This window comes from Kwoniella newhampshirensis, chromosome 3 (genome assembly GCF_039105145.1).
Source record: "Kwoniella newhampshirensis strain CBS 13917 chromosome 3, whole genome shotgun sequence".
Taxonomy (NCBI): Eukaryota; Fungi; Basidiomycota; class Tremellomycetes; order Tremellales; family Cryptococcaceae; genus Kwoniella; species Kwoniella newhampshirensis.
In genome coordinates, this window is record NC_089957.1 from 584,744 (window position 1) to 598,561 (window position 13,818).

At 50.7% G+C, this 13,818-nt stretch overlaps 5 protein-coding genes across 5 annotated transcripts; 2 read left to right on the plus strand and 3 right to left on the minus strand.

Annotated features, from left to right (window-relative positions):
- Positions 1–329: 329 nt before the first annotated feature.
- IAR55_001556 (uncharacterized protein) lies at positions 330–2,007 on the minus strand (the record flags this gene model as incomplete). Its single annotated transcript, XM_066944682.1, has 8 exons — positions 330–567; positions 640–718; positions 780–833; positions 888–1,014; positions 1,074–1,457; positions 1,511–1,643; positions 1,721–1,863; positions 1,960–2,007. The coding sequence occupies 8 exons, from the start codon at positions 2,005–2,007 to the stop codon at positions 330–332; spliced, it is 1,206 nt and encodes a 401-aa protein (XP_066804605.1).
- A 467-nt stretch (positions 2,008–2,474) lies between these two features.
- Positions 2,475–3,702, minus strand: IAR55_001557 (uncharacterized protein; the record flags this gene model as incomplete). Its single annotated transcript, XM_066944683.1, has 4 exons — positions 2,475–2,608; positions 2,676–3,033; positions 3,090–3,475; positions 3,534–3,702. The coding sequence occupies 4 exons, from the start codon at positions 3,700–3,702 to the stop codon at positions 2,475–2,477; spliced, it is 1,047 nt and encodes a 348-aa protein (XP_066804606.1).
- Positions 3,703–4,054: 352 nt separating this feature from the next.
- Positions 4,055–8,638, plus strand: IAR55_001558 (uncharacterized protein; the record flags this gene model as incomplete). Its single annotated transcript, XM_066944684.1, has 18 exons — positions 4,055–4,687; positions 4,743–4,812; positions 4,918–4,977; positions 5,031–5,243; positions 5,295–5,589; positions 5,636–5,794; positions 5,848–6,020; positions 6,068–6,517; positions 6,577–6,730; positions 6,778–6,825; positions 6,874–7,015; positions 7,070–7,215; positions 7,264–7,563; positions 7,613–7,938; positions 7,991–8,033; positions 8,093–8,229; positions 8,282–8,425; positions 8,508–8,638. 18 exons carry the CDS (start codon positions 4,055–4,057, stop codon positions 8,636–8,638), a joined length of 3,624 nt encoding a protein of 1,207 aa, XP_066804607.1.
- Positions 8,639–9,425: 787 nt separating this feature from the next.
- Positions 9,426–9,961, plus strand: IAR55_001559 (uncharacterized protein; the record flags this gene model as incomplete). The annotated part of the gene is made up of 2 exons (XM_066944685.1): positions 9,426–9,509; positions 9,668–9,961. The coding sequence occupies 2 exons, from the start codon at positions 9,426–9,428 to the stop codon at positions 9,959–9,961; spliced, it is 378 nt and encodes a 125-aa protein (XP_066804608.1).
- Positions 9,962–10,103: 142 nt separating this feature from the next.
- IAR55_001560 (uncharacterized protein) lies at positions 10,104–13,729 on the minus strand (the record flags this gene model as incomplete). Its single annotated transcript, XM_066944686.1, has 14 exons — positions 10,104–10,199; positions 10,266–10,439; positions 10,507–10,922; positions 10,974–11,317; positions 11,373–11,465; positions 11,523–11,788; positions 11,845–12,043; positions 12,105–12,451; positions 12,505–12,568; positions 12,623–12,704; positions 12,772–12,871; positions 12,933–13,327; positions 13,411–13,510; positions 13,622–13,729. The coding sequence occupies 14 exons, from the start codon at positions 13,727–13,729 to the stop codon at positions 10,104–10,106; spliced, it is 2,784 nt and encodes a 927-aa protein (XP_066804609.1).
- Between the last annotated feature and the right edge of the window lie 89 nt (positions 13,730–13,818).

Sequence of the window (13,818 nt, forward strand, 5' to 3'; positions counted from 1 at the left end):
AGTGCAATACAAGACAGCGAGGCCAATGATCCATAGAATCGAGAGCAGAATGTCCAGCCACCACATTTATGATGGCTCTCTCATTGAAATAACAATGTCGCATACCATACCTAAATGACCTTTCTATGCAAAAATGCTTCATGTCTCTCACTCATCTGCAGCTTACCATGTCTAGTTTCCCCATACATAATCTACGTCCAGCTTGATGCAGCATTGCTGAATTCAGACCTCCCAGACCGCTTGCTTGACGAGCTTAGCTTAGAGGAATGTACCCAACCTGCTCGAAAGATCCCGAAAGAGGTGCATCAGTCATCTCTGTCTCAGTTCGTTCAATGGCTCGATGAAGAGGGGAAAGAAGTGACGACTATGCCGACCAAAACGGCTGAAAGAGCGACGATGGCTCCGCCTCCTACTAGTGTGGAGGTGGACCAGCTCGAAGAAGAAGAAGAGGAAGATGATGAGGGGGATTTCCGTTTTGGTCTCAATCGTTTTTGCGTGGAGGAAGTATCGGCAGGGATACGGAAGGAACGAGAAGAGGAAGATATCACTAACCCCATCTGTTTCAAGCTGCGTGCAAGGTCAGCAATGTGTCGGAACCAATATGCAGTATATGGTCAATTAGGAGGAAGTGGAGCTCACCCTTGCACATAGAAAGTGTTCAAGGCCTTTTCGACGTCTGCCTCTTGGCCGACAGGGACGCCATCGAGAGTGAAGGTGGCTAGGCGCAAATCTCTGTGTTATCGCATATCATGTAGACGTATTTCGAACCTTCTACTCACCTGAAGTTGAGTTGGAGCCTTGATCCAACAGCAACGTCATCGTCCCGTAGTGTTCTAGCCGAGCATGTCAGATTCTGCGCTCACGGGGAAATGACGAGAGATACTCACCTGTGGGCCATCCGGGACTTCTCGGCTGCCAGGACTGCACCAGCTTCTTCGGTGCTTCGGCTGAGATCACTTTGCCTCTGACGTTTCCGTTGAAGAGCTCGAAGGGCGCATCCGGAGTCAAAGACAACTACACGATGTGAGATTTCAGCAAGGTCCATCACACACGTAGAAGCAATCGTCACTCACCTTGGCAGCTGATCGTGACCACATAGGAATCTTCTTCTCATCCGTCAACAGACCCCACAAATCGTCTGCACTAGCCTGCAAGTCCGCCTTGACCTCCACAGTCACGGTCTTCCCGACCTTGGTTGTCGATTCCTCCTTCTTCTTGTCTGCCTCAGGAGCCTTAGCTGGAGGAGCTGGGGTGTGGCTCGAGGAGGAGGCAGCGGGAGTTGGTGTAGAGGCGCCCGACGCGGAAGGTGAGGCGTCGGATGGTCGGCCATGAGCCTCAATGAGAGCAGGTCGGAAAGAGTTGAACTTCTCCTTGAGGACAGGAGGAATCGAAGAGCGAAGATAGGAAAGGAGGTCGGAGGAGGGACCAGAGGAAGCACCGGTGACTTTGAACTCGAACTGCAAGATGTGACGTGAGCTGGGATACAAATGTGATGACCGTGGATACTTACGACGTAATCTGAAAGTCCGTCTATGGCTTCATGAGACACCTCTGGAACCTTCAAAGTCCCATTGACATCGCTGCCGTCCTTCGCTGTTCCAGACCACTTCATCTCAACCTCAAGGTCGTAGATAGTCAGAAGTCTATGATAGGCGCGTCAATCACCATGGTTTCCCAGCCGGTCCAATCATCGTGCGACCGATGATGTCTTTTCACTCACTTCCCCTTTCGTTGACCCAAATCACAATCACCCGAAACGCTGGTCACCTCGCCAATCTCAGCGCTCTGAGTACCGTCATCGACCTTGAGACCGGGAAGGGACTTCTTCATCCAGTCATATGCGAAGGGAGCACAATTCTTATTCTGACCAGAGGTTGGAAGGGTTAGCCTTCACTTCATGGGCTCAAAGCAGCATGAGCGGATGTGAGTTAAAGCAAGAAGGAGTGAAAGCCCACTCACCCTCCAGTGGTAGGTCTGCTGGTATGCGGTGAGGGGTTTTGGCTCCATTTTGGGGGGTAAGGTTGCGTTGTCCTTTCTGCAAAGGCGATGTGACTGATCTGAAGAGCAAAGAGAAGAGGAGGAGAGGTTGAACACTGGCATTTGACGATACCATTCGAAGTGGAGGGCGTTCACGATGCGAGTTCCAGAAAGATCCCCAAATGTCACGTGACTGGCTAGTGGCCCTCCACTGCGAAATGGCTAAGTACGGAGACGTATGCATGTGAACCGCAACGACCTTCCTTGTGCAGGCAGCACAGAACAGAGCAGATACATGGGATGCGCTCATACTTTGAGAGAAAGACCGAAGAGCCAAGCAACTGAATCGCAAAACGTCGCCCAGACTTTGATGGCGCAAGTGCTTCCAGTCTCAATTGGCACGCCACGAAGCCGGACTGACAGACAATAGTCTGCAGCTGGTCACTTGGTAGAGTAAACGCTCGTCCTCTGAAATATTTTTAGTTACATGGTGATGTCTACAGCGGTAAGATATTTGAGCCCGCAGGTTCGGTCGGTTGGGCGTCAGTCGACGAAGGTAGTGATGCTGTTGATGCTGTGGGTATGATCCAGCTCGCGACGACTTCCGCCACGAGCTCGGAATGAGATTGTGCTACATGTAGTGTCAGCACCTGCCATCGATTGTTCGTGGGAACAGCGGTAGCTGATTTCGAGCTCACTTAGGCAAAAAGCGTGGGGCACGCCGTCGAGAAGCTTCACACGACCCCCCTCTTCGTTTCCTAAACAATCTTGGACCAGTGGTCCATCCTGTCCGACCCAGCCGTCAGAGTTTTTCGCTGACCAAACGCCGAACAACCCTTCCTCGTTATTTTTCACTCGTTGACTTCGGATCCAGTCCAGATCAGGCTGTCTTATCAGTTTCATCTCAGATGCAGCCAGATGCAAGACATGTTGAATGATTGTAGGCGATCGTAGTAATGATAAGGTGGATGGCGGAAGGCTGGTCAAGGGGAGCACTGGACCTAATAGTGGTGCCAGTCTCGGCAGAAGGGGTCTGAACGGACGATGGAATATTGGCTACATCCAGTCACGTCAGCAAATGGCGAGGGTACGATGCAGGCGTCTAAACTTACCCATAGTGTCCATCCATTCCAAGAATTAGCTATCCATCCTAGAGTTGGGAAGAGAAGATAACCAGCTTCTATCCGCCGATGTCCATCGCAATTCAGCCGCTTCATCACTTCACAGCTGAGCCAAGCTCCGACCGAATGTCCCATCATGGCGAGTCTTGGACGATCTTGACCACGTTCTTGAGCCCAAGCATCGAGATAGTGACGAACATGTGTGACAAGCTCCACCTTGCTTTCCAGCTGCGCTAGGAGATCAAGAGGTTGCTCCGGAGAGGACACAACGGTCGATTGGCCGATATGTGATGTAGCAAGTATAGCATGAGTCGGAGGGAGGAGCGAGTGGAGATGCGAAAGAAAAGGAGGATAATAACCCAGTAAGCCCGGGTTACCTGCATCTCACTGCAATCAGCTGGCGATGTCATTGTTCGGAGACCTCGGAACACATACCCAATACAAATATGGTGAGATGTTCGGGTGCAAGTCCGTCTGATCTTTTGGCCGGCAGGTAGTACAGCTCGACTTCTCCTTCTGCTCCCGGCGCCTTGTGCCGAAACGAGCAAGGTGTTGGCACCGACCCGTTGGCCGTCTGACGAAGGAAAGACAACCGTTCGTCCATGAGAAGTCGCGAAAAGGGGGTAAGGGTACATACAGTGAGGCAGCGAAAGTTTTATGTATCTAGTTCTAATCGATCGTCATCTAGGTTCACTCATGTCGCTTGTGTCTGCATGTAGAAGAACTTTAGAAAGAGCGACGATGGGTGGACTTGAGCAGTAGGAGGGAACGTCAAAAATGTAATTTATTTGTGGGTGACGTAGGACGCGAGGACGCGTTGGGTTGGCCACTCAGAAATCGATTTCATCTTTCAGTTCTTCTCTTCATCGTCCACCAGCTCGCTACGACTCGAAAAGGACCGCTACATATCCTGACAAGGTCCAGGCTACGTGACGAAAGTCTAAATCGCCCTCAAGATGGATGTGGACGAGCCAGTACTGCCTCAGTTACGGAAATCATCGCCCGATCTGTTCTTTCCTGTCAGCGATTCCGAAGAAGAAGATGAGGCTCCCGTTGTTCTTCGTTCCTCATCGACGACGGCTGGGCCATCTTCCTCCTCCGCTCTGAACAGGGGAAACGGATCGTCGTCAGCTTTTGTCAGTAATGGGCTGCTAGATCTAGATGCAAAAGATGAGCCGCAGCTCCTTTTCGGCTCACAGAACAGCGATGGAATCGTACCAATTGATGTCAAACCATCTCCATCCGCCTCTGTGGGTCCATCATCCAATCGGAAACGACCAATGTCCCAATCACCTCCATCTATAATACCACAAAACTTCGAGTCTGGCTATCTGGGAGAATTCGTCTGTGAAGGCTGGAGTTTGTCGAAGGGGAAAGGATATTGTCAACCAGGAAGCAAGGTGGTCTTCGAGCGACCCAAACCGCAGAAAGTGGTTACGGAAGATGAGAGTAGAGCTGTTGCAAGGAGCAAGGAGAAAGCTGGTCCGGCGAGACTGGTCAACGGGAAGGTGGTTGGAGCGAAAGCGAAAGCGGCAATCGGAAAGCAAATGACTTTGGGTTCCATGATGGGGAAGAAGGCAGCATCGGCAGTGAGTTGAGGAAACACGCAATGGAAATTGAGATCCAGGATTGACAAGAATTCAGCCGGCGCGGAAAGCCCCAGGCAAACCTGTGGTCGATCAGATCATCAGATTTCGGAATGAACGTGGATTTGGTGAGTGGAGATCCTATGTTTCAGGACTAAGCTGATAAGTCTCGTTGAATAGAGAGTAAGTTGCTATCAGGAATTAAGCCCGGTGCAATAGCTCATATCGCCCAGTCGGACGACTGTCTGTACAGGAAGCCGGATTTCTTACCCATCTTCTGGATACTGGCGTCAGTGAGTGTATCTTTTCCCCCTTTCTTCGATTCCTGCTGATAATACTAAAACAGTCGAACTTCGAGGTCATGTGATTGACTGTCCGCAAAGTTTGTCAACAGGGGCTACAATCCTACTTAATGTAAAAGTATACCTCGCTCGCCAAGCTTTCGTAAAAGTGGAGAAGTCTGGTCGGAAAGAGGAAGGCAGCTTCTGGCAGGAACAAAAGGAGACGATCGAAGAAGAAGCCATGAGGAAACGTAAAGATGCGCTAGGAGCTCTGTTCAGTGGGTTGACATGAACCACCTGGGAAGATTCCTGCTCACCACCCATCACAGGTCGTATTGGTGTCAAACCATTACGGTCAAATGCCTTGCTGTTAGCTCAAAAGAAGAATGGCTCGGCTGTAATCAATGAGGCTTCTCTCAGCCATTTCGGCTCACCGTCCCGTCCGACATCGGCTTCTGGAGTCAAACGGAGTCCAAGTCCGTCAAAAAGAAGCAGTGGCCTTAGCGACAAAGGCAAAGGTCGCGCTTCAGCTGCTAACAGCGACGACGAAGAGGAGGATAGCGGAGATGAAGAGGAGAAACTAGATGATGAGCAGATGAATGAGATCGACACGATCTATCGCAAGTGCGTGCTTTTCATCGTCAATCTTTACCTGCTGACATTGAAATAGGGCTCAACAAGGTGATAATCGACTGGAGGAAACAGATCCCCCGGACACTTTCTTATACACATTGCGACCGTATCAAAAACAAGCTTTGACGTGGATGAATGCAAGAGAGACAGGTGACACCAGTGTCCGAGATCAGAGCCTGCATCCGCTTTGGGAGGAGTGGGTTCACGTAACAGTCATACGCTTTTCACGACTGACCACCTCTCGCGCAGATATGCTTTTCGGAAGGAACAGGTGCAGGGTCAACCTATTGAAATCGAAGATGACGAAGACTATGTCGACCCAAGCCGCAAATTTTACTGGAATCCATATAGTGGCGAGCTTAGCTTGACGTTCCCGATATCAAACAACAAAGCCAGAGGCGGAATTCTCGCCGATGCAATGGGTAAGAATGACTTGCCTATAGTAGAGGTCTCGCTGACTCTACTTCAGGTATGGGCAAGACATGTATGATGGCATCCTTGATGCATCTGAACCGCGAAGGCGCAGCCTCCGATGATCCGACAGATGACACAGCTGTTGAAGATGAAGAGTCTGCTTCAAAACGCCCAAAGTTCAAGCAAGTTACCTTGTCCAATCAATGGCGAGCAGTTCCGACTGTGCGAAAAGCCCCGGCTTCAGCACGGGCTACCCTTGTAGTCTGCCCAGTATCTCTTGCTTCCCAATGGCACGATGAACTAGGCAAGATGTCCGACAAACGGACGATCACCAGCTATATGTGGCACGGAAATGATCGGACAGACGTTGGTATTCTTCTTGGTCAGGAAGGAAAGAAAAAGGTGGATGTGCTTATTACGAGTTACGGAACCCTGGCAAGCGAGTATCAGAAGTGGAAAAAGAACAAGGACAAGCCCAATTACGAGGGTGGCAGTATATATGACCGTGAGCTGGCGGGACTTGCACAAAACTGTCCCAACTCTGACAATAATGCTTTGGAACAGATGAGTTCCTCCGAATTGTGTTGGACGAAGCCCACAACATCAAGAACAGAACGGCGCTTGTCTCCAAGGCTTGCTATGAGTTGAAGGGACAGCGGAGATGGGCTCTTTCCGGTACGCCTATTGTGAACCGTTTGGACGATCTGTATTCGTTGTTGTGCGTGATACTTTTGAGACTGCCTCCAGTGCTAATCGATATCCCAGACACTTCCTCCGTCTCGAACCTTGGGGCCATTACTCCTTCTTCCGAAGGTGAGTTATCATTGCAAGGCTGCAACATCGTGTCTAACGAATAAGCAGCTTTGTCACGATTCCATTTCTCAACCAGGACCCGAAAGCGCTCAACGTGGTGCAGTACATCCTCGAGTCATGCTTGTTGCGGCGTGAAAAGTCTATGCGAGACAAAGACGGAAGACTCATTGTGGATCTACCCCCGAAGACAGTACGTAGTGCCTTTCGCGCCAGTCGAGCAGTAGCTAAGCGAAGACACGCGTAGGTCGATATTCAAGTCCTGGATTTCTCGAGACCAGAACGGCAAATATACAAGCATCTGGAAGACAGAGCGAAGAGAAGATTTATCCAGCTTGATGCGGAGGGTCGGGCAATGTCTAATTACACTTCGATTTTGGCGATGCTCATGAAGTAAGTTACTGATCGTTTTGAACATCGACATGCGCTAACGGCGTCCAGGTTGCGGCAATGTGTCGATCATCCCTTGCTAGTGCTTGGAAAAGCGACGGCTGAGGACGATGAGACTGCCGAGAAGCTGCTAGACGCGCAAACGGGCGATGAGAAGACCAGTCTCAAGGATATGATAGCGATGTATGCCGGGGGAGCCACTTCGGAAGCGACATCGGATGTCGAAACTGTGGACCCTACCTTTGCAGCGAAAGTTTTAAGAGAGCTAGGAGAACAGGAGACGACACCAATATGTGACTTGTGTACGAACGAGATGTTCGACGAGGTGCTTCTGCCTTGTTACCACAGAAGGTGAGTGTAATGTTGCTCTCTGGTCGGTTGCCGCTGACGTCATGTACAGCTGCCAGGATTGCATCGTCGACTGGATAGGGACATGCGAAGATCAGAATAAACAAGCAAACTGCCCATCGTGTGGTAAGGGCCCGATCGGATTCTCCGACCTGCGTTCCATCCAAAGGCGCAGAAAACGCATCAACCCGATCACAGGTGGCTACACCGACGACGACGGTCTCCCTGCTTCCCAAGGTGAGACAGCTGTGACCATCGGGAAGGTGGATTTGGTGTCCAGTACCAAATTGAGAGCTCTGGTGAGAAAACTGGAGCAAATAAGAGTGGACGATCCCGAAGTGAAAGCGTTGGTATTTTCGCAATTCACCTCTTTCTTAGGTGAGTAAAAGGGAGTCCAGAGGAGTCCGCTGTGATGTTGACACGGGTACAGACTTGATAGAGACCACGTTGACCAAAGCGGGTATCAAATGGCTGTGAGTTGGGTCTCGCTCTCGTGGCTTAGAGGACAAAAGCTCATTCTGCTCGTGTATAGGCGATTCGACGGGTCTATGAGTCAGCCCCAACGTGCAGCGACCATTGAAGAGTTTGGAAAGAAGACGAAGGAGCCAGTGATATTGCTCATCTCTCTCAAGGCGGGAGGTGTAGGCCTGAACTTGACGATGGCGAATTGTGAGTACTGTTTCTCTTCATCGGACACCCGATCAACCCTGACAACCCGCAGACGTTTTCATGATGGACACGTGGTGGAACGAAGCTATCGAGCAACAGGCCATCGACCGTGTACATCGATTAGGTCAGAATAAGCCCGTCTTTGTCACTCGCTACATCATAAAAGGCACAGTCGAGAAGCGTATCATGAAGATCCGTAAGTTCATGTTTGCCATCTCTTGTTAGCCTTGTTCACAATTCACTGACAAAGCTGAAATAAATGTTGATTGACCTGGTAGAACGTTCCAAGACGGCACTGGTGAACGCCTCGCTCTCCGGAGGCGCATCGAAAGACAAACAAGCTTCCTTGGCGGATATCAAGAAGATCTTTGGTCTGGGAGAGGAAGATAGTGAGGACGAGGCGTATTGAGGATAGGGCACGTAAGGGCCGTAGATGTATGTGACGCCTTGGTAAAGTCACGGGACGAGAAGAAGCGGGTTTCTTAATTCCCTCATACAAAGTTAAAATATTCTAAAGCCAAGACGAGGCGTTCGACCCCCGGCAGCCTCATACTATCTGGCTTGGCATGTAACGTGTCATAAGTGGAATGTCCAATGGGTTTGATCGCAACTGTTGTATTGAGCACTTTGACATGATGATTCGTGCTGTCTGGCGAATCGTTCGGCCCATTATGACAATATGATACGCCAACGTCAGAACGCGAAACGGGAAGAGATGTATAGGAGGGGGGGGAAGAACAGGCACCGGGAAAGGTGCTTCGCTGAAGCTGTTTCGTAATCTTATTCCTGAGACGCGTCTGTCTTTACTGACGGGGTCGTCTGGTGGCGTGGCGTATGGCGCGATCGAGTGAGCGTGGATAGTGGTGTAGTCCGAGTATAATAGGGCAGCGGCATGAAATCTTATTCTGCAGTCGAGTTACATTATCCGCCATCTTTCTCACATTACAGAGCTAGTCTCATATAGTGTGTCTTTCGACATTGATTGTCTCCACGCATAAAACCATTCTCTATCACTCTCTCTCAACGGATCAAAGGTCTGTGACCAAGTCTCCATCACCCCAAATCAAGTCAAGTCGAATCGATCTGAATCGAATCGAATCGAATCTACCAAAGAATCAAGCAGGACTGTATCAGCTTGGTTTAGAACATCACGTTCCCCTCCTTTCTCACCGATCCCTGCAATACAACCGTTGACAATGAGGTCCTTCGCCGTTCTCGCCGCTGTCGTTCCTGCCGCTATGGCTCTTCCAACCATGGCTGGATTGAGCATTTCAGGACCTGTACGTGGATCTCCTAATCCTTTTTGGGACCATCACCTGCTCTCTTCATTCTTCTTCATCACCTCAGATCTGCCCTCCCAATGCCTCGTTCTCATTCATCAGGATCGTCGGCGACACGAGCTGACGCTCTCTGTCATTGTTACTCATCTCCACTCCAGGACACCCTCTCCTCATGCTCCAAATCCACATACACCTGGACCCTGACTTATCCTCCCTACACCTTATCGACCTACGACTATTCCCATTCTACCGGAACCCCTTCACTGCTCGACGAACCCGTCGTCATTCCTTCTCATGCGAGTGCGACTTGGATCCTTGACGTGCAGCCTGGACGAAATATCAGCGTCATGGTTGTGGATGCCAAGGGAAATAGCGCGGAGACATATCCCAGAGTCGTAGGAGTGGGCAAAGTCGATTGTCTTGCTCAGACTTGGGTGCCTTTACCTCGATGAAAGCATAGAGACGTAGGAAGGGTCAGACGTATACTTAATGGTCCAACGGGACACCTTGATCGAGAAAGGATAGATAGACAGAAATGCAAATGGGCTGGTCCCAGCTCAACTATGTATCCTTCCTACTACATTGCATCTCTGATTATATCCTCAACGTAGTTTGGTGTAATCTCGTCACAAGCGCGAGAAGAGCTACGTTCTCCGATCCCGCATTATATGTCACGGCGTCAAGGTGTAGCTGCGTTTTCGACGGTCACTTGGTCAGTCCCGGTGCCAACCACTACAACACTTCCATCAAACTCACCTTGGTGTGATGGTTGAAATTGATCTCGAATTTTGACAGTGCCGTCCAGCGTAAGCTCGCTTTGACCAGATCGGATTCTGCCGCAGGATCCGCGAGGAACTTGCTCAATGCCGTATTTAGCGAGGTCTGATACGATACAAAGACCGAGATGGTCTTCATGAGTTTGGCGTAGATCTACCAGGCACAACTGAGGTGAGTCTTCAGAACACGCTAGGGTGACCTATCTGCACGTCGCACTCACCTCCAATAGCTTCGACGTGGTCAACATGCACTGCTTCAGACAAGTGTCCAAGAAGTCCACATGATCCCTCAGAAGCTGGTCGACCGTCTGTACTTTGGCCATCTTCCCTTCCAACGCCCGCCAGTTTGGCTCCAATACTTCGCCTGTCGCAAACGCCAGAACTTGTCGGACGAACGCTAACATCCTCGCTCTCAGGGAGAAGATCCGCATCTTCCATTTCTCCATATCCTCGTTGCCGCAATGGGTTCTCCATTGTGGCGTCTTTTGCTCGAGCCACATAGCTGACAGAGCAGACTCGAGGTGATGCAGATGTAGAAGGAACCGAAAAATGAGCTGGTACCGCGTAATGGTCTTGCGTGAGATGACAAGTGAGAGAGGAAATTTCACGGAGTAATCGAACGCCAGTGCATCGATCGCTAAGATAGAGTCAGCAGATGTCTGCTTGCCGTGCATTAAGGTCGCCTCACCAAGCAATGCCCGTTCCTTCTCCGACTTCTTGCTTGCAACATCCTCCTCATGACCCTCCCCGATCGCAAAATCCAACTCCCCGTCTTCTGTCAAGCTACCTGACTTGCTGACAATCTTGAGCAACCAATCGTACAACCCTTGGGACTGCAAGACGACCTTTAGATCGTCCTTGTACGGGTCGTTGGAGCTTGAACTAGCCGGATTCCGTACAGCGAGGTCTAGTAATGATTGAAGCTTGACAAGGGAAGCTCCTTTGGCGGGTTTGCGCAGCTCCGATGCCGCAAGATCGAGGAAATTGGTGACAAAGTCTGATTGGTCAAGGAAGAAGAAATGCTTCATGGATCTATCAAATCGTTGTTCAGCATTCCGCGGGGTCAATACAACCTTTCGCTGCTCACCGAAGATGGGGGATCAGCTCCTGTTCCTCTATCATGAGCTTCAAGAGAGTCCTGTTTGCGTATATGTATGCTTCCTCTATCCGCTTATAGAATCTGATGCAATGTCAGCAGATTTGTCTACAGGCTCTTACCCCATGATGCTCCACTCACTTTGGCTCATTGATGACGACCATCCCCTCCTTGTCCTCGTCTACCTCACCGGGCTTTCTCACTTCGATTCCGCATTCTTTGATGACATTGAGATATTTTCCAGCTAGCAGGATCTTATGCTTCCATGGTTGCAGGAACGCCGGTATGCAAGCTCCGCCTGGTAGACGACCCGTGCCTGAGCGAGGAGGAGGGACAGCTGCTGAGAGCGATGGAGCAGCTTTCGCAGCGCTGCCCTTTGTCGAAGTCAATGATGATCCGTCCCGAAGCTATGATGCGCGTTCAGCCAACTGCGTCTCAAGTCGCATGGAAATCGTTGACATACAGTGTATCTCCGCTCCCAATACTCGTCTGTGTAGTCGCTCTCCAACACACCCTTTGTGATATGCCCGCTCTCCTTCACCATGAACTCGTCGAACGGATCTGACAGATATCCAGTCGAGATCCACTTCACCAGCATATTACAGTATGGTTGGGCGGCGTGGAGGAGCAAGGTAGAATGTAACGTAGACGCGGTAGGGTCGCTGAACATCGACAACACATGAATCAGCCAAACGGAACCAAGCCTTGGCGCATCGTACTCACCCGCTCATCGTGGCTTCCCGTTCACAAATGATACCCAAGACTTCTCCTCCGACCACAGGCCCTCCACCACCTATCAGACCTTCCTGAGCTTTCAGGTTCTTCATCAACCCCTTGAGTCCAGCTCCCCCTAGGCCGAGTTCCTCCGCCATACCCCCAAGCCCATCATCGTCATCCGAAACATCTGATCCATCCGGTCCTGACTCTTCGTTCTCCAGGGAAAGGCAGAGTGACGCCAGTAACGACATCGTATGCAGAGTGGGATGCAAGTGGAAGTAGAGCGTTTGAAGTGTGAAAGTAGGTGAGGATAGAAAGAGCGATTCGAGTTGAGCGGTCAGGACTCGGTATTCCTATGTGGGGCATCAGCATGGCAAGAGATCACGTCAACGAGATATATACCCACTTTGAGCATGGCTCGTATACCGCTGATTAAAGCATGTCCAACCATGCCATATTCCGGTATGTTTCTGTCCCAAACCGTTAGCTTCACCCCGCCAGAAATTGGGCCGCAGCCAGCTCACCGCGACTCCATCGAGGCTTCTACGGCCGTGAAGAATGATGCCAACGGTAATAGTCGCTCTACTAGACTTAACAGAGATGAGTCTAAGCAAGCGATGTGAGGTCAGCCTCTACACTGCTTCACTGCTACACTGTCAGCATCAGTACATACCTAGTGATGAGTCTATCTTCCATCTTGCTCCTCTTGACCGTTGGTCCTCATCAAGCGGATCATAGCCATCATCGTATCTTATCAGTGACCCCTCGACGCCCTGCAAATACGGCATTTCACATAAGCTGTGACCTCGAAAGCGGCTGAGGGGCATCACCCACCTGCAGGACGAATAAGAGATCCTCGCATATCCAGGCTTCTTGCACTTCCAACGGTACGCCATCCAAGAGTCTCGATGCCTGCTCTTCCTCGTCTCCACCCATCAAATCAGGTACAACCACAGGTATTGATTCGGGCTCCGCATGTCGTTCGGGAAGCTTGCTATTCCGTGTCTTCCACGATTGCGCTTCGGAAGCTTCCGAAGGACGAGAGGAAGAAGCTACCAAAATAGGTGGCCGGGAAGAGGATGATGATGAAGGCCGAGCTGGTTCTTTATCGCGTTCTCGGTGCCGAGACGAAGAAGATGATGGTCGAGGCGGTTGGGGAAGACGGTCGGATGTCCGGCCTGAAGATGGTCGCTGAGCTGGATCAGTGCGGACTGTCCGTGACGGGCCATCTGTGGGGAGAGGAACACGAAACGAGTAAGTCAAAAACTCTGATATGCCTACGCCATCGACTTTGGTGTTCCGAAACACAGACCTTGTCGTCCCAGTAATTGACTTCCTTCGCCCGACTGCTCCAACTCTTCGAGGATGGCTCCAGGTCGGACTTTCCGGACAGAAGCGAGCGTACCTGCGAACTATCCAGGCATGGAAGGATCAGCTGCCGGATTGGCTTCGTTGCAGATGAGGTTCTCGATAGCTGTTGAGAGAGCGGTGGATATAGCTGAGACTGGAACATGTCAACAAACCTCTCGTAACTCCTTGTCTGTGAATCCCAGTCGACTGGAGCTCGTTCTCTTCCTCGGTTTGGGGGTGAATGGTATCGTCGAACCCGAAGGTATACGAGATGAGGACATGATATGATTGACCCCTCTTATATATGTGACGGGATGTGACCCGCTGTCGATGCGAATCAAATGTTAATGTTGATGATGATGTTGAGGGA